The following is a 22,652-nucleotide window of genomic DNA, read 5'->3' as shown; positions in this document are numbered from 1 at the left end:
TGCCCACGCCGCCCGCCGGGAAGCAGCTCCCGTGGGCACGCCCGCTCCCACTGACCAAGGTGCCTTATGAATCACCCCGAGTTTTGATTTGCTAACGTTTGGTCATTTTTCATCTTACAGTAAATAGAGGGGGGGGCAGCTTATCCTCCCAAGATCAAAAAGAATTTTTACTTTTTGTTTGCTTTGAACATTTTAATAGAACGATGACCTTTGGAGGGGCCTTTGCAAATTCCTTTAATGAGATGTTGAATAAAGTTATTGGAATAGGGCAGGAAGGGGGAGGGGAAGGAGAAAGGATGGTTCAAGGTTAAAAGCGCAGTCTTTAGAGGAAAGGAAAAATAAGCTTTTCATGGACCCAGCTTGGGGTGGTGGATGCTTTAGTTTCCATGTCTAGTACCCGTAAATATTCACAAAATGATCCTCCTGCATTTCAGCAGGAACTGAGCTAGACTTCCCAACTACTGGACTATGACTGAAGAACTAACGATTGCCAAGAATTCTATTCTTGCTTTGTGGTATCAGAGAAGGCTGCTAGCACACCTGAGTAGGTAGAGAAGTCACTGTAATATCAGTGGTGTATGGGAAAGTTAACTCAATGGCGTATGGTAAACTTAACTCATCATGGGTGATTCTCTGGAATCAGTTCTATGGGGAACCAGGCCTCCGGGAACTTGGAATCAGAGCCCCCCCCCAACACCCTATAATTAGATAGTAAGAATCTATAGTGAAATGTGTTCTTAGATTAGAGTCACTTTGATTAGATTTAGAATCTTCATTAATTTGCTCTTGGTTATTTTGGTGTTGGCGTTGGCAAACCTCAGGGCCTGTTGATTCTTGCAAAGGAAGCAAATGCCATTCAACCTATTATTTGGGCATTTCTGCTCCCAACCCAGTTGTCAAAGGCTGGACAAAAACCATGTCCATAGTTTGCATATTTAGTTTTCAATATGAACAAATTGGCTTAGTTAAAAAGTATATTATTACTGACTTTCCTGGGGAACTCTAAAATGTGCAGGTGGGCTTGTGGAGAGCTGAGGTCATCAGGATGTTAGGTATCTTCAGCATGGCAGGCAAGATTAGTGATGTGAGAGGAAATAATTCCAGAAACTCACACCGGACCTGAACTAGTTTGGGCTTCCTGCCCACCAGAATAGAAAACTTCACAATTGAAAAGGTAGCAATAAAAACTATCCAAAATGAAAACAAGGGGAAAAGACTCTGAAAAACAAAGACACAGAGTATCAGTTAGCTATGAAAAATTTTCAAACTGCCTAGCATACGAGTAATTGAAATCCTCAAAATACAGAACAAGAAAAGCAACAGAAAAATATTTAAAGACATAATAGCCACTTCCCCCACAAATTTAGTAACAGTTATATAAATCCACAGATCCAATAATCCAATAAACCCCAAGCACAAAAATCATGGAGAAAGTTAGACAAAAGTGCATTATAATACATTGGGCAAAAGCAGTGACAAGAGAAAATGTCACTAGCAACCAAAGAGAGAAAAATAAAGGAACTTTATGCACAGTTTATGTCCAGAGGAATAAAGATAAAACTTACAGTAGACTCCTCACCAGAAATAAAATAAACCAGAAGACAGTGGAGCAGTATCTTTAAAGTATTCAAACAAAATTTGTCCACCTAAAATTCAATACTCATCAAAAATACCTTTCAAAGCAAAGATGAAGTAAAGACTTTCAGATACTCAGAAGTCAAGGAATCCATCAACAGCAGGTTTCAGTACAAGAAAGGTTCAGGAAGTCCTCCAGAGGATGACACCAAATGGAAATCCGGATCCGCTGAAAGGAATGAAAGCCCCCCACAGGGGTACATGTGTGTAAACACAAATAAGATTTCTATGTCAGAAAAAATCAACATTAAACTCATTTTTCCTTACCATAAAATGTAATTTTTGTCTCAAATAAATTTCCATCTTAATGCTATCCTATCCATGTGCCCAATATTCAAACCCCAAATTCAAATAGCCATTTAATATAGCCACAATCACCCTCCTAAAACCCCTGAAAGTTAAGTGTGCTGGTCCCTATAAAACAGCCCCAAATCGGGCTAAACCTTGAGTGTATTATAATTTTTAAAGCCTCATGGACTGTGAGAAATACATCCACAAATACCGTCATCTTTAAAGAATGGAGGGTTTCTGTACTGCAATAATCCCACGTCATCGGGTATCTATCGCTCTGTAACTGTCCTGCCCTGTGAGGATCGAAACGTCATCAAAGAGCAGAAGCTAAAGAAACTAGCTCTGTGGTTCTGGAATTGTAACACACGTTAGTTGGAAAATGAAACTGTGAGGGAAAAGTGACTTTAACATTCTATCCCACAAAAACTATTTTGAGCCACATTTGCAATGATCAGTACCACAAAGTAGAAGAAACTTCCTATTATAGGAAGAGTTAGCAACAAATGTTTGGGATAAAATCAGGAACAGATGCTGTTCCAGGGCAGTCGTAGCAGCTTTCTGTCAGATTTAAGATGTTTTGAAATCTGTTTGGAGAAGATGCCAGATGCACCATTTACGGAATTCTTAACTGAGGCACAACACTGTTCAGACCTTTCAGAGAAAAATAGAGACAAAGACTTTTAACCTGGAGGGAGAAGGAAAAGTTTGTTTCTAAAGAGATTTGAGAATACATTTTTTTAAGTGGGGAATTTGTCACATCTGTGGACAAATAAGCTAAGCTGATGCAATGATAAATACTAAGTCATTTATCAAATAGAGATCGATTTCCAGGAGGATCTTCTAAACAAGTAGGGGAACGTGCCACACAACCCTGTCCCTGCACAGATTAAGGGCAACCCAGTTAATGATAATTTCTGCAGCTCCAACAGCCTTCTGGCTAACTTGGCCCCTAGGCTCTCTTCCCACAGGAGCCCAAGTCAAATAGTAGACTAAGTCCAGCTCCTGCAAACTTCACATTTGTCTTCAGAAAATGCTAATGGACTGTGTGAATTTTCAACCTAGAGTCGTGCTTCATCCTGTGAGTGTTACTTTGGGACCACACTAACCAATCCCCCTTACAGTCGTGACCTAGACCTCAAGTGAGACTTTGATGCTGTTAGACCATCACCCTGCATCTTCACCATCCGTTTATCCTCTCACTGTTCTAAAGTAAGTAAAGGGCTGTTAGGACTGTTAGGGATACAGGACCATGGTGCTAGAGGAGTATTTCTACCTTTTCCTCTCTCTTTAAAAATCCTGATACTTTATTCTCTTTCCTCTGTCCCAACCAATGACTTCACTTTCTACTTCCGAGAAACCTTGAAGCAATTGGCCTTTAAAAATATCCCTGTGTGAAAAGCTAATTTTTCCCCGTGAACAGCTATAGTCCGCGTTTTAAACTTGTAATTAGCAGTTTATACTGGTTCTCTAGAGCTCCATTCCACCTACCTTCACTTTGAAAGTTCTTGGAATGCTGAAAGTCATGCTCCCCACACTTCCTAGGTCTTGATCTCTGGATGTAAATTAGATTCTCCCCATTGTATGCACTCCTGGGAGATTTGGAAGGTGATAACTACAGAGGCCATCTTCTTTCAGCTTCTGAGCAAGACCTGGAGAAAATCAGTAATATACTTATGCCCAGTGATTGACAGCTGGTAAATAGCAATTAGAGTGTTTCAGTTCATATCTTTTAACTTTATTTAGTTCAATGCCCTGCAGACTAAAATAGAGCTTTTTCTTTTTTGGTGTGTACCTTTTTGTAGGTATTTTGTTAATCCAACTTCAAAGACATCTTCAGTATTAAAAATAATTTGACCAGGGAGCTAGAAAATTATGACAAAATTATTGTAGCACTTCATCGTCTGTAACTTTTGGCAAGTGTGTTTCTCCACAAAAATGCAGAATTCTTGACTTCTTTGCATCATCTGATAGTCATGTCCTACCTGGGAGATGGAAATATAGCCAAAGGCAAACCAAGGGTAATCAGTGGAGAAATATTAAAAAAGTACCATTTAATCCAGGGCATATTAAGCAAATATTTAAATAATATCAAACTCACAAATGGGGAGTCTGATGGAAAAACACCAAGAGCTCAGTGGGGGAGGTGCTAAAATAATCATGAATGAGACACAAACATAAAAAAAAAACTGGCGACAGCAAATCAGTAAGTAATAGGATGTGAGGACATAACAGAAGTCAGTTTGACTACCTCAGCCTAGAGAATCTTGATAGGTTAGAAATTCTGCTTATGTCATGAAATTGCCCAAGGATACCAATCGCTGTCCCGTAACTACTGAAGTTTTAGAAAGAATTTTTTTCTGAAGCTTGAAAGAGAACAATGCATGTTAAGAAGCATATGGCTCTGTTGGATGAGACCATGTGTGGTTATTCTGTAATTAAAATACAGATCACTGTGCAGGAACAAATGATTAAATGGTTAATTCTGTAATCTAGATTTCTGCTTGTGGAACAGTATGCTGATCTGGTCTCGGTGATGTTCTTTTCCTGAGAGGACCCTATTATTAAAGTAGGAGCGTGGAAATTCACTGGACTAAGGATTAGCACCTCCATCAGTGGAGAATCAACCACAAGGGGGCCGATTAGAATGATGTCATTCTGTGCCTTGTCACAGCTGCTCGAACAGTCACTCTGACCTCTTATAGCCCAGGTTCATCACCCAAAGGAGAACATTACATTTATAATGAGACTTCTAGAAGCTGAAAGAAGACAATTTCTATTTGATCTAAGAATACACTCAACTAGCATTCAAGAAGGGACCCGGATAATTTGGTAAGCACTGTACCTGGATGCCTTTTTAACAATTATCCTTAATTGGAGAGAATGGAAATCCTTTGATAAATCACAAAGATTATTTCTTCATTAAGATTATAAACATTTAAGATTTCTGTTTTCAGTCTGTCTTTGGAAGCAATGAAAATTCTAGATCTACAAATTTAACCAAGAAGTAATAATTGGATAACCCTCACCTCATTTACACTAGATATGCCATTATATGAGGCAGCTTGCCTCCATCATTAGCAAAACCAGGCTGGAACAATTTTTCCTGGCTCTTGGACTCTCTAATGTTACTTTACATAAATGAATCTTGAGTTTGATAAGATCTTATGTTAGACGAGATGACTTTAGAATCTTTGTTCGTACAGTTTGTCATTTTTGACCAACTGTTAAAACTAAGCTTTAAGAGTCATTTTATTACTTGATGAAGTATTTAATTATCTGATGATTTTTATTCCAATTTCACTTCCCTATCTATCTATGTGTATGTATATATCTATCAATCTCTGTTTCTAGCCTTCCCTTTCTCCTCTCCCTCTCTCCCTCCCTCCTCTGCTCCCTTTTTTTTCCTCTGCTTTTTTCCTGTGAGTTTGCATCATGCCTCCCACCTTCTATTTGTTCTTTCTCTTTCTTCTTTTTCCAACACTTCAAGACTTTTCTCTCATTTCTTCCCTACTATTGGTCTCTCATCTCTGCTTAAGAAACAAAACAAAACAAAAGCACTACAGTACTATTTTTTCTACAATGTGTTGTATTTAGTCAATAATAATGTTAGATTGATGGCTTTAAGGATGGGTAGAAATTTTACATTTCTCTATATGTCAAAACATAAGTAGTAAATTTAGTTGCAAGTAGATCTACCCACAGGAATGATGGTAGTGACAATGACAATGATGGTGGCAGTGGTGATGATGGTGATGATAATGCTGGTTTAGTGATATTAACCAGGGAGGTAACTTAGGAGCATCCTGGGCAAACACTAATAAGTTTCTGTAGACCTTCATTTTTTAAATTATAAAATTACTGCCATTGTCATTCTGCAAAATTCTATTTGAGTTAGTTGCACTCTATTAACAAGTCCTTAGTTTTTCTGAAAAAAAAAAAGAACTGGAAAGATATTTGTATGAAGGAGTTGTTTTGAAGCCTTTCAGTGATAAATCTAGTTATTGAGTTGAGTGCTCAGAGTTCTGTATGCACATAAAATTGACAATCCAGATGCAAATGCTAGGACCATGCAGCTGCTCACGTGCTCATGGCAGAAATTGTGCACGTATCTATATATATGGTGCATGTGTGTGTGTGTCTGTATCTATATCTATATCTATGTCTATATCTATATATAAAATCTCAAACACAAATTAGAAAGATAAGCCACAAAGTTCAAGTGCAGAGTTCCTGGAATTCAAATCCAGGTTATACCACTCACTAAACCTGTGACCTCAAGGATGTGACACATTCTGATTTGCTGGTTATCACAGTTGTTATTTTGTAAAGGGTATACTGATGAAATCTAAAACAACAACAACAAAAAACCCACAAAGAGACTGCTGTCTTTTATCTGTGAAACTAATTTAAATGTTTGTTAAAATTTTTTCTGAGTTATTTTTGAATATAAAATACATACTTATAACATTATAAAGATAAAAGAAAAATACTACAAGATACAACTACAACTAAAAATAAGATGCTATACTTCAACTAAAAAGTAAGTAACTCTGAAATTTAAAAAAGTAATAATAGCAAAAAATAAGTGGATATAAGGAAGAAAGACAAAAAGTTATAGAAAGAACAAACTCTGATACAATATTGGTAGGAAATAACATTTTGAAAGGAGAATATGTCAATAGCTATTCAGGTTAAAATGTTCATAGTCTTTGATTCTGCAATTCCATTGTAAAAAATTTACCTTACAGAAACATAAGCATATAGATAAACACATTAAGATGAAAATATTTTAACTGCAGCATTGTTAAAATAGCAAAAATAGAAATAAAACACATCTTCATACACTGACATGAAATGGTATCCATGGTAACTTTTTTTGTTAAAATGTACAGTGTATATGCGTACTTATTGTGTAATTGTATTTTTCAATTGCATTATAGAAAATACAACTCCAGTATTTCTAAATACAAATGTATGCCTGAAAGAATAAATTACAGAGGTAAAATAACCACATAGCTAGAAAGTGGTCCAGAATCAAAACTAGAGCTGATGCCTGTGACCCAAGGCCCTTACGCTCTATTTTACACTGCGCAGTGTCTCTCACCCGCACCGCTGGGCCTTCGCCCATGTTCCCTCTGCTGGGGACAGCCCTAGTCTTCCTTTCTCTTAGCCATAGTCTAGCTGTGAGATTTATAACTTCTTTAATAGTTTCTTCTCCTTTCATTTACTCACTTTACAATGATTCTTATTGTGATTATTTTTAATTTACCAACCCTGCCCTTATTTAAGGAAACTGGTTACCTCTGAAAAACTTTCAAAATATTTGTTGTCTACTCAGATAATGAGGGAAAAGTGAGGGAAGCAGACTAGCAAATAAAAGAAATGCAGCCATCATAATTGTTTCTGTCTTTACTTGAACAGCCTTTTAAAAATTAACTCCTTTACTGACCACTGTGAAAGGACTTATCAGGAGTGCAGCTGATGGTGGAATTCAACACTGGACTGAAGTTCAAGGTACTGTGTAATTCCGGGTACGGTTTATGGTCGCCAGTGTACAAGAGTCATTCTGGGGCTGGATGGGGATGGGGCTGGTGCCATGTCCTTACCAAGGACAGCTCCTTCACCTGGCTGTGAGCGCTCGTGGGGGGAGCCTCCAGAGCTCTGCTGTGGTGGTGGGGGGTGGGGGGTGTCATATGCGTGTGTATATGCACATGTGTGTATGCAGGTTGTTCAAGGCATACCAGAGCTGGACAGTCAAGTGGTAAAAACAGGTTCTATTCAGAGACTATCACAAGAGGGGAAAAGAAACCTCAGTGTGGAACTGGCTCAGTTATAAATAAACATGGACAAGTGCAGGTTTACAGCCAAGGAGCAGCATGGAAGGTTGGCGGATGGAAAATTCCTGAGAGGAAACATCAAGGTAAAAAGGGGATTTCTGGCTAAACCCACCTGACAGGATTCTTGCTGAAGGCAGGCGGGTGCCCAGGCATCACCTGGCCAGGGTGGGAGGGTGAGGGATGGTAATGAGGAATTTGCAGGTATGGAGGGTGGGGGATTCTGGATAAACTGACTTAGCAGGATTTTTTGCTAACATTGGGCAATGCAGAGACAAACACAGAAGTCCTACGGTCAAGGTCTAGTTGAAAAGAGGATTCAGAGGAGCCTGAGTTTGGAGGGAGAGAGACCTGGGTGTAAATCCCAACTCCTTCACTAGATTAACCTGAATCTGTCTCGTTGAGCCTTAGTTTATTCTCCCGTTAAATAATGATAATATTAGCCTTGAGAGATTATTGTAGAAATTCAGTAAAATAATGCATGCTTTGCACTCAGCAGGTACTCGGGAAATGTTAGCTCAATCTTTTCCACTTTCACGGTTAGGAGAGTGAGTATATTAATTCTCCTTTCTGAGCTCTTGAGTTAGTGATGGCTTTTCCTCCGAACACCCTGGTTTCCTTTCTGGCCCCGCTAGTGAAAATGGTAGTTAACACAGCACATACCTTACATGGCAGGCGCTGTTCTAGGCTCTTCATGAGTATAAACGCATTTAATCCTGACCACCATCGTATAAGATAGATGCTACTGTTATCTTCATGTAGGATTAAGTAACTTGCCCAAGGCCACAATAGAAGTTGTGAAGTTGGGATTCAAAACCTCCTTCCTCCGGAAAAATACTAATGTCTGGCTCCCAACTCAAACATTCTGACTTAGTCTATAAATGATGCAATCTGGAGACTGGGAGTTTTGAAAGCTCCCCAGGCAATCCTAATGTACCTCAAGGTCTGGGAACCTCTGCCACGCTGTATTGCCTCCTGGTACCTACCCTGCCCGTATTACAGAGTCTTAGTGTGGAAGGAGAGCAAAGAGGCCTCCTTGCTGGGGACAGGCATGCAGTTGAGGAGGAGAAATGGGGAGGGGGACATGGGTAGAGGGAGGAAGATGTGGAACCAAAGGTGATCTCACCCTGTGTGACCTGATAAATTTCTGGTGACAGTGACTTTGTCCTGTGAGTGGGTGTCCTGATGGGAGACTGGGGCGGCAGTAGCTGCAGTTGCTTTGCCAGGACCAGCTCTCTGGGGTTTCCGAGGAGGAGCTGAATCCGGCTTGTCTGGAGGGGGCACTCACTTGTAGTGACACCCCCTCAATGTGAGCTTAGTGTTGAGAACTCAGAGTCCTCTGTCATCCTGAGAGACTGCAAGTGAAGCAAGGGACCTGGGATATAGTCAACATCCATGCCAGGCAAAGAGAATGGTGACCCTGCTGCAAAGGTGTGCATTTAGGGGGGCACCATGGGCTGAACTGTCCCCCAAGTTCATATGCTGAAGCCCTAACTCCAGTGTCTGTGTTTGGAGATAGGGCCTTCAAGGAGGTAGCTAAAGTTAAATGAGATCGTAAGGGTGGGGCCCTAATCTAACAGGACTGATGTCCTTATAAGAGGAGGAGAGACATCGGAGACCTCAGTGAGAAGGTGGCTTCAGCTGAAACCAAACCTATGGGCGCCTAGATCTTGGACTTCCAGCCTCCAGGACTGTGAGAAAATGACTTTCTCTTCTTGAAGCTGCCCAGCCTAGAGTATTTCGTTATGACAGCCCAAGCAGACGAATACAGGGAATATTTAAGCCTGGGGTAGTTAGTCTTCTGGGTTAATGGAAGGTTTTAGATATTATTCTAAAGGAAACAGAAGAGCTGTCTGCCTCTGTGGTCTTTAGAAGGATAGATCGTCATCCTTTGTTTCAACCTAATACATGCACCCCCCCAAAAACTAAAAACCAAAATGACTCCAGGTATAAAATTTCAAAAGATGCTTTAAATGTACCATCTCTATTTGAAAAGGAAAATTTGGTCAGGACCTTTCCACTGCTGGGTACCCACTGAAGCTTTTGTAACATTGCTGTGGCCCCCGAGGCCACATGTAGTGTTTGACTCGCTCCTCTTGCCCCCCACAGCCCACGTAATTGAGGCAAAGGCCGTGTCGGCCCAAGCCCTGGGTCTGCTTCGTGTGAAGGCAGCAGCCATTCTCCGAGTTTGGCTGCCCAAAGCCTGCAGGTGGTGATCGGGGAGCCATCTAGAGAGTGGAAGGGCCAGTATGGAGGCCATCAGGTGGGCTTCCATTGGCCGTGAAACCTTCATGTGAATTAGACAGCCTCCCTTCCTGGGCATAGCAGCTCCCACCTGCCCCCTGGGCTGCGCGCACTGGTTCAGAACCAGCTGGCACCTCTAACCATAGGACCAGGAGGGAAGTTTCTGACAGAGATGACTCAGCAGCCTGATGCCTGGAATAAGAAGACAGTGAGGCCACACACTCTGGCCATTGGTTATTTTGACCTCTTTTAAATTACCAAGAGCAGGACATGAGAATTCCCTGAGGGGAAAAAAAACTGACAAAAGATATGAAACATTGGTCTTTTAAGACACTGGACATCAAGCAACAAAGGCCAGTGATCCCTGTGGTACAGGAAAATCCAAGGTGGACTCTGCTTGTCCCAGCTTCATCCTTTGAGAGAGTTTCCATGGTGTAGGGAGAAGGGTCCCAGGTGGAGCACAGCAGACTTCCAAGTTTGGGAGATAGAGCTAACAGTTCAGGGAGGTCAAGCGATCTGTAAAGTTAGTCTCACTTTAAAAAACCTTCACAGAAACATCTAGAGTATTGTTTGACAAAATGTCTGGGTAGTGTGGCCCAGCCAAGTTGACACATAAGATTAACCATCACCATGGGGAGGGCAGTTATGGTGGTGGTAAACCCTTGGTGGCTGCGAGCCTCTGGGGAGGAGTGGGCACTGATAAACTGTGCTCAGCTCGCCTTTTGGCTTGGCAGGAGCAGTGATGTTTCAAAAGCATTGGCTGGTAGGTCTTACTCATTAAAACATGTTCTGAGATTGATCAGCAGGACAGGAGGACCAGACAGGTTAATCCTGCGGCATAGCTGTGATTTGCTGTTATGAGTCTCCTGCCCGTCAGTGAGAGGAAATCGTTACAGTCTGGCGCATGGAGTAGGAAAGCCCTGTAATCAGGATGTGCTGTGAGCTCACTTCTCTGTCACAGATGAAGGTGTTATCCTACGCTCCGTAGGTGAGAGTATATGTGACACTTTTAATTCAGATAGCTGCAGGAGGTTGGGAAGGACCCCTTAGTAAGTGACTCTAATGAACAGATGACACCCTCCCCTCTCCTCTCCCCGGGAATATGAGGCTCAGACACTGGTGGTGTAATTAGCACTGAGAGTGAAAAGATCTCTGCCTCTCTCTCCTTTCCTCAGCTTTGTTTCCTCAGGTTCTTTGTTTTCACAAGATTGACTGCCCCTTCTTTCCTTTATGAAGTTCAAGTTGCTTTAGGGTCTTCCTCCCAAACCCCTTTCCAAAGGGTAATTGGGAGCCTGAATCATGCCCTCAGGGTGACTACACTGCCTGGTCCTGGGTGAAGCGAGGAGTCAAAATTAGTCTCTTCTTAGAACTAGATGTGCTTCTAGGTTTGACGTGTTTCTAGGAGGTTCTTTTATGGTCAGCTTGAGTTTGTAACTGATAAAGGGCTCTTGTCATTGTAAAACAAGGCAACCTGAAACAGAGTGGAGCAGGTGCCAGTGTGTATGTTGCTATGGAAATAATTGAAAGAAAAGTTTATTTCCTGCCACACCTATTGATCATAAAGAAGGGAGGAGAATAATGTAGGAATAGAGAGGAGACAAAGGTATAGAAGATAATCAACAATAATTGAGGAAAAATAGTCACCCAAAGGGTTTCTCCAAGAAGGCTGACCCCACTGACAAAAGTGGCTCCATTCTGTTTTTGCTGTTTCCCTGTGATGCAGGAGAACACGCTGGAGCACCTCGAGTCAGAAGTGCCGGGAAGCCTCTGATTTCAGCCCCCAGTGCAGGGTGAAAAGGCACTTTGTGAATCACGTAGAAACCAACTGCTGGCATTGGCGATGGTGCCCAAAGGGGCTTTTGATGCCAGGTTGGCTTAAAGTTCAAAAGCAAAAATCGAGCTTCTCTGAGAAGTTCCAGCTCTAGAAGATTTCAGAGTGCATTATTTAAAAGCTCTTCTATTAAAATTTCAGGACGTGGCTTGTATGTAATATTAATGGACAGACCCTTTGTATATTACTGAGAAAAAATTGGCCCTGAAGTATTTGATATCTTCAAACATTATTCTAACTATAGATCCCCTTACATATAGTAATGGGTAACTGTGGGTAATATTTTTATTTCCCCAATAATGAGTGCTACTTTTTAATTAAAAATATAATGTAACTCGAACCTGCATTTGGTAGAAGTGTTAAGTCATGGGATCCCCAGGTTAGCATTTAGAAAGCTCTCATCATCTTCCTTCAGGTGCAGAGCTTGGCTACACAGTATAATCACCTGGAGAACTTGGAAAAATCATTCAATATCCAGATTGATTAAAACAGAATCTAACGTGTGAGGCACAGGCATCAATATATTCTGAAACTCCTCAGAGGATTCCAGTGTGCAGGGTTGAGAACCACTGACCTAAGTAAAAATGTACAAACTCTGTAGGGCCGGTAGACCTCATGGCTGGTAGCACCCGTAATCAAAACCACGTCTCTGCCCAGCACTGCCTCCCGGTCGTCCTAAGGTTCTGCTGGTCCCAATGGGGCCAAAAGCTCAGAGTCCTTTCTGCCTTCCTTCCAGGGGCATGCAGACACATGTTATCCAACCCCCTCTGGAGTAAGAAAATCCTAATTTGTAGCATCTGCCGATTTTCAGATTCTGTAAATTCTCCCGGCATGGTCAATTTCACCTTACGACGTGCTACCACTGAATGTGAAGTCGGGAAGGGCCACACAGTCAGCTCTCAGGGCCAGATCCAGACACCCCTGCCTCCTCTGTGCCCACCCTCAGATACCCCGCTCTCCCTTACGTGGCAGTAGGGGTTTTGAGCCACCTAGATAAATACTTTGCTGTCTGTATGATAAGCTGGAGTCCGTGGCATGTTCTGCTCAGGTAACTAACACCTCCTCCCACTTAAAGAAACACCAAAGGAATGTGCCTAAGGCTAGGGATATTTGGGCAATTGGCCTTCTAATTGAACCTGTGACCCTGACGTAGGTGAGTCATAGATACAGCTCCAGGCACCTGAGCTGATAGGAGCTTCCTGAGCCTGCAGAGTTGAGAGCCAGGCCCTGAATCAGAATAAATTCACCACGGGAGAGCTCGCGGGAGGCGGCCTGCCAGCCTTCTAGGGTTGCCTGACTTCCACCTCAACACAGGCTGTATGCCCGTGCTTCGCCTGCCCCCTCGTTACAGCACACTTTCACGTGGCTTTTCATGTTGATTCACTTCCATGCACTTGGGAAGGCCAAGCAGATGCTATCTGCAGGGGAAGATTTCTGCCTAAGCTCAGGGGGTTCAGTGGGGTGACTCATCCAAGTTTGAGCAACTTGCCCAAGCTAGTGATTGATGGAGCCAGGACTTGAACCCAGAGCTTCTGACCCCAGGTTTAATGCTCTCCTGACACACTGACTGGTCTATCAGCCACCTCCACCCAAGCGTGGGTCCAGTCAACTTAGGTAGTGGAGGAAGTAAAGTGAAAACTAGCAGATTCCTGCTTTCCGGTCTTGTGAATGAATTCTCTGCCAGTCCTGCTTCGGAACGCATGCTTCCTGAACCAAATGTGATCTGACAAAGAGCATGTTTCAGCTTGGGAAAAATACTAAGTTGAGGATGACATATGAATGTCTTGTGTAATATGAATGGTTGATGAACTGTGATTCCCAAAATACAATCAGGAGCAACCTCTGTTGAAAATGAGTCAAATCCAGAGGACACCTGGGACTCTGAGAAGTGGCTACAGAAGTATGGTTTGAAAGCCCAGAAGCTGTCATTTTATGATGTCATCGCTGACTGCGCCTTCCGCCATGCTGATGGAGTTGTCGATATAAAAGCCAAACCAGAGGACGAATCCCTGCAGACCAGTGCGGTAAGTGAAGTGAACTCCTGGGTGGGGCTGTGGCCTTCCCTTGATGCCCCAAGTGAGGCATCAGGGGTCAAGGTTGGACCCAGAGCAGGACCAAGGTTGACAGAAGGATGCCCTATATGCTTCTCTGAATGGTACTTGTGCGAGTGGAGATCAAACCTTGAGAATGGCTTCTATGATAAATGAATTAGACAATAATTGTACATAAGCCAGGAGCTGCGCTTGTAGAAATGCAGGCATTATGAGTAGCAGAATTATTCTACGTTATGTCAAAAAGGATGCCCTTTGTTCCCCCATACTGAATGGAAGAGAGAGACTGCTGGTGCATGTACCCCAAAGCAGGCACTTCTGTGGTCCCCTGGTATTGTCACTGTCTTGGAGGTACATTATTTTAGTGACTATCCACCAGCATTTAGTGGATTCCCAGTAAATATAAAATCAGATTTTCTAAGGGGTTATAGCACGAGAAGGGTCTATATTGTAAACTTCCGGAAGCTGCAGTTCCATTGTGACAGTGGGTCTGAAAGTGGCTTCTCAAGGTCCCCGACTCCAGCTCACGATGGAGGGATAATGACCTGTAGTGGTGGCTCCTCCTTCTAGCATGCGTGAGTACGTGGGTTTGAGGCCAGGCCCAAGAACCTGCATTTACAGCAATGCCCAGTGGATGCTGAAGCCGCTGGTCCAGGGGCCACACTTTGAGAAACACTGATGTGTGAAACAGGACCCAGAAGACTGTCCAAGGTTTAGAATTAAGGAAAGACTAAAAAGCATTTCAATATGAAACGGAGCATCAGGATGAAACGAATATTCTAAATTTGTAAAACTGTAGGAAGTCTCTTTTAGGAGGTTACTACCTTCTAAGGACCCAGATAACACACTGTGAGCTGACAGCTAAAACTACAAGCCTCAGAGCAGACGTGCCAGTAATGGAGAGACTGCTGGCGGAGGAAGTCAAGGTCCTTCCCAAAGGCAGTACCCCTTTATGTATTCAGTGTCAAGATCATCAGTACAATGTCTCTCAGCCCTGCAGAGGTGGAGCCCCTGTCTCTTTGACGCTCCCTGTGAGGCTGGCTGGCCCCTGGGCTCCGCACGTCCTCTGGAAAAGGGGCTGTTTTCTTCGGGGCCACATTAGCCACGTGATGCTCTGCTTTAGCCTCTTACTGCCATGTGTTTACAATGAACTGCAGGGAAGAAAATACTGAAATTGAATTAGAAAAAAAATGCAGAACTGACGCAAGACTGGCTTCCTGGCTGACATGTTGGGACCCAGAGTAATTGTTCTGTTGCAGGGAAATCTCATTTGTGGGTTTCCTCCCCCACCACAGTTTTCTGATTTTGTAGACATCATTCAGTAATGCTATTAGTTTAGGAAATCATACCTAATTAAACTCTCATTTTTAAAATATATTCGGCCCTGGATTTTTAAAAATATTAATTCCTGTCCACTTGAACACAGCTTACAGCCAGCCCCTGACGGTGTGGGGTGCTCCGTTCTTCTCTACTGCTGATTTTCCCCTTTCCTTTCTGGACAATTTTAAATGAACTTTTACAGGGGCAGTTTGAAGAATTTGGCTTATCAGTGGACGATTTTACCTCAGATTTCTGATGCTAACAAATAATACTATAGTAAAGGCCGAGAAGGGTACCATACAACTATCCTCTTTCACAAATATTGATGAAAAGGGGACAGTTTTATTTTTAGTATTTGGGGCTACCTGTCTCAACTGGATTTGCACCTAAAATGTATATAGGGTGTATAAGGTGGAGAGAAACTGAGGCTGTGAAACAGGTTGATTACTTGGGGTTCCTGCAGACTCCCACTGGGAAGGACCCCCTAAACTTTTAACTATAAAAACTGGGTTGGAGGTACAGATCCAGGAAATTCATTGACTGCAAATAAATAAATGAAAAAGGCCTTGCTCTGTGCCATTTCTAAGATGAGTGAGCAGGTGAAAGGAGGAGACAAAATGCATTTTTTTTAGAGTTTCATATATATATATATTTTTTTAACCTTTAATTTCACGGCCATTTTTCCTATAAAGGTGAACCCTGGTCTTCATAGTAGGCTCATTGGTAGGGTTTCTGGTAGTGAGCATGGGCACCAGGACCTCCAAACCTTTTGGATTTGCAGCGACGGGGAGCAGCTCCCAGTAGGATCTGGTCATTTTGGAGGAGCATGTCTTTGATCTCCTTTTTTGTTTTTGTTTTTTGGAGGGGGAGGTAATTAGGTTTGTTTATTTACTATTTATTTTTAATGGAAGTACTGAGGATTGAACCCAGGACCTCATGCATGCTAGGCACATACTCTAATACTGAGCTACACCCTTCCCTCCCTACTAAAATGCAATTCTAATTAGGGAATTGCAAGCAAAATCTAGTAACTTGATACTTGGGGGCACCCCTGAAGTCACCTTGCATTCATGGCCACTTGAGCACAAAGCCAGCCCTGATGTTCAGAAACTCACTCCAATCTCATTATTTATTCCTCGAACAAATATTTATTGAACCTTCACCATGTACCAGTTAGTGTGGTGTGGTGGAAAGTGAACTAGATTTGGATGAGAAGACCTGGGTGTTAATGCTTCTTTTTACCAGTTTCTGACTATGAATTGTTGAGCAAATAATTTAACCTATTTGAGTCACACTCTCCACATCTATAAAATGGGTGGTGCAAAGTCCATAAATTTAAAAATTGTATGTCTGAACCCAGTGCCTGGCACTTAGGAGATGCCCAGTAGACTTTACTTTCCTTGCTTTCTTTATTACAAACATTGTGAGTCAGAAAGGAGCATTCATTCTCAAAGTGATCTCCTCCGGCCCCGTGGTTTTTAATACTGTGTGCATACTTTTGAATACTTTTAAATTTAAGTCTCCAGCTCAAGTCCTTCCCTGACCTTCACCTGACTACTTGCCGCATTACTGGGATGTCTAGCAGGCATCTGGAACCTAACAAACACATCGGACACCAAATCCCCACCTTTCCCTTCCAGGCCGCGCTCCCAGAATCTTCTATCAATTTATTGCCACTCCACTTTTTTAGTTCTCTGGGCCGAAAACCCCTGTCATTCCTGTCTCCTCTTTTATCTCACACCCGCATCTGACCTCTCATTAAATCCTATCCATTCTATCTTCATAATATTCAGAATCTGGCCACTTCTCACCATGTCTGTTACTACCCCTGGCCCAAGCCTCCGAGCTGACCTCCTGACTCTGCCCTTGACTGTCTACAGAGTATCCACAGTTATCCTTTAAAATATAGAGTTTTAGAAATGAAACTTTCAAATTATATGTAACACTTGAAGCTATAAATTGTGTCATTTCTGTAAGTGAAGAGATCTTTAGAGTTCTCACCACAAGAAAAAAATTGTAACCAAGTGGTGATAAATGTCAACTAAACTTATCATGGTGATCACTTCTCAGTATATCCATGTATCAGATCATGGTGTTGTACACCTACAGCTAATATAATCTTAAATGACAATGGGAGCTCAGTTTTAAAAAATTAAAAATACTAAGGCCCTTGGGTGGTTCCTTTTTCGCTCATGGGAAAAGCTGGAATCCTCTCCATCAATGAGCAGGCCTTACAACATCTGCTCCCTGATCCTCCTCCTCGTGTTTCTTGGCTTCATCTTGCTCTTTCCCTGCTCCCTCTATTTCAGCTACACTGGGCTTCCCCAAATTCTATAGACCCGCACAGGCTTACCTCAGGACTTTGGTACTTGCTCTGTCCTCACATACACCCCTCCACTCTCCACCTCCCCCTCCCTCCAAAGGGCCACATTCTTCACTCCTTCAAGTTTTGCCCAGATTTCACCTTCTCTTTAAGGCTTTCCCTTGTAGGTTTTAACTTGTCCCCACCCCTCCCCTCTCCCCCGGTACCCTCTGTTCTCCTTCCTTGCCTTATTTGTCTCTCATAGCATTTGTCATCATCTGAACTGCTGGGTAATTACCGGTTTATTATCAGGCTCTTTTCCTGTAATGTGAGCTCCATGACTGCAGGAATTCTGGACTTTGTTTATGGATGGTGTTCTTGGTGCCTAGAGGAGGGCCTGGCATGAAGCAGTGCCTGATACATTTCTAGACTGGTTGGACAAGTGATAGAGAGCGAACGGCCTTATGAAAGCTCTCCTTGGGGGAAGACCTTTGTCCCCGGGCCAGTGCTGTATGTCCAGGAGAGGGTGCTCCGTGTGGACTGGGTTCTTCGCTACTTTTCTTCCTTTGGGGCTGGGAGTAGCAGTGGAAAGATGTTTTGTGTGTCTCAAGTCCCATCTACTTTAGATCTCCCCGACCCTCTAGTCCACTGTGAACTCTTTCTTCTTTGCCAGAACTTCCCCCGTCATTACTGTCTCAACCCAGGACCAGGTACTAGGTATCTAGTGCTCTGATTGCTACTTTCTGTGTGTGTGTGTGTGTGTGTGTGTGTGTGTAGTGTGTAGTGTCTCCCCGCTAGAAACGTTAGCCTCTCTCAGATGGGATTGCACACGTTTTTCTGACCATCATTCATGATGTCCAGCACAGGGCTCAGTGTGGAGCAGGTCCTGGTATATGTTTGGTTGAACCAACTGCTAATTTTACAGTAGGAGTGAGTACTAGGAGCTGGATAAGTAAGGCAGAGGTGGAGGCGTCATCTGGGGACTGTTCTTCTTTGAATGGTTTCTGAGTGGCTACTGACCTTTGCCTTCTCCTCAGGAGACCAACAAGAAGACAGTCCATGCGAAATACTGCAGCAGATTTGTCCACGCTCCCTGGAAGGATGGGAGCTTGGTCCACGTCTGCATTACCAAGGAGAAGTGCATGTGGTACAGTGAGAGAATTCACGCGGTCCTGGCCCGGATCCAGAGGAGGTTGGGATATTTGCGGGGAGGTACAAGTGGTCCAGTCTCTTGTGAAATTCAGATCTGCCTGCCCTCTTGGTAGAGCTCAACCAAGAGAAATGGCCAATGAGCGCTGTTATGTCACAGTTGCCATCTGATATTTAGTTTGTTGGTGGCATTGTTGTTAATAACATAAGGGGATGTTTGGATGTAGATTCTGAGCTGCCTTGATGCCAGTGTAGAATCTTAAAAACAGCAAACAAATATGTAGTTATCAGGCCGATTGTGCATCACTGCTGAAGGTGAAGGAGCGCCTCTGCTTATGTCTTGCATTTTTTTATGGGTCTTAGGCATAGAGAAGACTGTGTTATACCTGTCCTCTGTCCTCTCGAATATTACATTTCAAGGCAACTATTATAATGTTGTGAAACATTTGAATACAAAGGAATTTTATATATAATTATATGTATTTATTTCTAAATATATATATATTTTAGTAATCAGCTAAAAATAGCTTGATGTGAGCCCTCTCAACCCTGATGGTTCTTAAAATCCGGCATTGCTCATGAGTGTCTAGTGTTCTAGTCCCATGACCTCAACACCAGCTCCGTGGGGTGACCTTCCTTAATGCTTTTACCTCCTGGATGCCAGGGGATCCATGCTGTAGACCATGAAGGCCAAGTCCATTTAGGTGCCTGAGTTCTAAGGTCAGATAGAGCTGGATTCTAATCCCAGCCTGCCATTTGCTGTGACTCTGGGCAGGTTAGTCAATGTCTCTGTGCATTAGCTTTCTCATTTATAAAGTGGGAATAATAATGTCATTTATAAATGTGTTCTGTGGGTTAGATACTAAATCTAATGAGTTTAGGCTAGTACCCAGCCTGCAGGAGCAACTTGCAATCAGAACTCCTGCCCTCCTTCTATGTTTCCTGTTATATAGCCACAAGCTGCAGACACCTGTCTGCCCCCATACGTACACATTCTGCAGAGCCCCAGTTTCTCAAAACTCTGACTGGTTGGAAGATGAAGTATTCTCAGCCTCGTGCAAGCTCTGAGGGGTCGGTCCTGCTACTCCTTTTTTTGGTGATTTGTTCTCTGGCTTCAGTAGTGTCTTTGCAGGCATGCCCTGATCATCCTTTTGCCAAAATCTCCAGGGCACCCTTCTGCAGATCTCTGGAGCAGATCTCTCTCCCTTTTTGCTCTTTCCATCCCTCCCCTCCCCCCTTTCTCTCCTTTTATGTAGTAATCTCTTCTTCAGTGTTTTGCCCTGTAAAATCTAGTTGTCTGGGCCTCACTGAACTCTGAACTCATTTTAAGCATTTCTTTTGGTCTGCCCCACCCTCTCGCCCAGGCTTTGCCAGCAGCCATGAACTTAATTTTGAGTCCTGTGTTGGGATCCTGAGCCTGGACCACAGAAACAGCCCTGCTCACACAACTACCTAGTGCTTGGCTATTATTGGGATCTGGGGTTGCTTGATTCTGTCCATAAGCATCATTGAAGCTTCAGGAATGTGCTGGCATTACTAGCTGGACTATAGTCAGCAGGGATAGAAGAATAAATGGTATGAATTCATAGCTGAGGGCCTCAAAATACCAGATGACTGGAAGTCATTTACTTTTGGCTTTGGAGCCCAGTATTAGATTCATTTCTCTGTCCTATTGATTTTCCTTTGTAGATGTATCATTAAGTTCTTAGGAAGTTACTCTCATTGTCACAGGCTCTAACCTTTCGCTTTCAACCTGTTTCCTGCCTAGAATTAAGTGGCTACAGGATGGGAGTCAACTCCTCTTTGGAAAAGTGCGTAGTGATTATGTCTACATTCTCATAGACACGTCTCACTCCATGAAGGCAAAACTGGAGCTGGTGAAGGACAAGATCATCCAGCTCATCCAGGTGAGATGGAGCCGTCGGGTCTGTGCATCTGGGCGCCTGTGTGTCAGGAGTGCGTCTCTATTCGTCATTCCCTGCAGTGGTTATGAGAGTGCACAGGCCAAGTGTGCTCTCAGAAACCCACAGGGAAGCCACTTCAGGAAAAGGCTCCCTTTTGCCAGTGAGAGAATCGTCAGTGTCCTTTGCCAGCAGACCCTTCCGTCGCTGGGTCCCACCTGTAAGGTACAGGTTGCTAAGGGAGTTTCTATGTCCATTGCTCCAGGTTTTCTCTGTCCCGAAATCTGTGGTGTGCACACAGCCGTGTTGCTTTCCCAGATACTCTGTAGCTCAGCATTTTTATTTTAATTTCCACTGCGTACTAGGGATGCCATGTGCCCTGGCCCCAGAACTGACACGTGGGAGGAGCACAGGCCGATGGGCAGGAGATTCCAGTTCTTTTTCCACCTGTGCTGCCTCCGAGTCGTGCAACCTGAGGCTGACTGCTTATGACCCCTAACTGCTAGTTCCCACACCTATAAATGGGTATCAGAGTACTGTCCTGAGCTGGTGGTATTGATGTGAGTATTAACCACAGAAAACAATCGTGGGGAGTGTTTGACAAACACAAAATACAATTTGTAATTTGATGAACTTCTGCTGGAGAAACATGGGCTGATGGAAGGCAAGTGAATAAATCTGCAACTGAATAATTGCCTTACCGAAAAAGACGAGGACCGGAATGATGACACTGTTTTGGATTTCTTTTTTTTTTTAAAGAATATTTCATTTAGTGTGCATATCCGGCATACCATTAATGTTAGTATTAAAGACAAGATTTAATGTCACATTATACATGCAAACTTATACATTTATGGGATATATATGTTCATACATATGTACATTTGTTAAGATTTAACATCCAAACTGTGTAAATTTTATTTAAATGCCTTTTGTACTAAAAGAAATTTTCTCTATCGAATGTAATTCTTAGCTTCTAGGACTGAAATGGATATCATAGTGAGTAAAATGTATCAAACCATGGCCTGTCCTAATCTTTTCTCACATTTGAGTGGTTTTATGGCTAAATAATAATTGTCTCTTACAGGAACAGCTGAAATATAAAAGGAAATTTAATTTTGTGCAGTTTGATGCTCAAGCCATTGCTTGGCGGGAAAAACTTGTTGAAATCAATGAGGATACTTTGAAAGGGGCCCAGGCCTGGGTTAGAGACATGAAGGTAAGGAGGAGGCTGGGTCTGGGAGAGGAAGCAGGACGTAATCCCCTGCTGAGATCAGGATAGAGATGCTTGAGAAAGTGCTCTGAACTCCAAGGATGGCCTGTCTTTGCCTAGGCATTCATTTTGTCTACAAAGGTCACATAAATCCAGTCTTTTTAGTCAATATCTTAACATTTATTTATTTTTTAACATCTTTTATTGAATTATAATCATTTTACAATGTTGTGTCAAATTCCAGTGTTTAGCACAATTTTTCAGTCATACATGAACATATACACACTCCTTGTCACATTTTTTTCTCTGTGAGTTACCATAACATTTTGTGTGTATTTCCCTGTGCTATACAGTATAATCTTGTTTATCTATTCTACAATTTTGAAATCCCAATCTGTTCCCACCCTCCGCCCCTCTGGCAACCACAAGTCTGTATTCTCTGTCTATGAGTCTATTTCTGTCCTGTATTTATGCTTTGTTTTTGTTTGTTTGTGTTTGTTTTTGTTTTTGTTTTTTAGTTTCCACATATGAGTGATCTTACATGGTATTTTTCTTTCTCTTTCTGGCTTGCTTCACTTAGAATGACATTCTCCAGGAGCATCTATGTTGCTGCAAATGGCATTATGTTGTCAGTTTTTATGGCTGAGTAGTATTCTATTATATAAATATACATCTTCTTTATCCAGTCACATGTTGATGGACATTTAGGCTGTTTCCATGTCTTAGGTATTGTAAACAGTGCTGCTATGAATATTGGGGTGCAAGTGTCATCCTGAAGTAGGGTTCCTTCTGGATACAAGCCCAGGAGTGGGATTCCTGGGTCACTATGGTAAGTCTATTCCTAGTCTTTTGAGGAATCTCCACACTGTTTTCCACAGTGG

The 22,652-nt window shown here is 42.6% G+C and overlaps 1 protein-coding gene across 1 annotated transcript in view; it reads left to right on the top strand.

The window, feature by feature from the left end:
- Positions 1–18,564: 18,564 nt before the first annotated feature.
- The window catches only part of LOC140689981 (von Willebrand factor A domain-containing protein 3B-like), a 72,210-nt gene continuing 68,122 nt past the window's right edge, over positions 18,565–22,652 (top strand). The window contains 3 exon segments of the mRNA XM_072951355.1: positions 18,565–18,700; positions 20,426–20,564; positions 21,646–21,777. Coding sequence (XP_072807456.1) covers positions 18,651–18,700; positions 20,426–20,564; positions 21,646–21,777 — 321 coding nt within the window. The 5' untranslated portion in view covers positions 18,565–18,650.

Source organism: Vicugna pacos, chromosome 28, assembly GCF_048564905.1.
Source record: "Vicugna pacos chromosome 28, VicPac4, whole genome shotgun sequence".
Lineage (NCBI taxonomy): Eukaryota > Metazoa > Chordata > Mammalia > Artiodactyla > Camelidae > Vicugna > Vicugna pacos.
The sequence above is the reverse complement of the archived record's forward strand: the minus strand, read 5'-3'. Positions and strand labels throughout refer to the sequence as shown.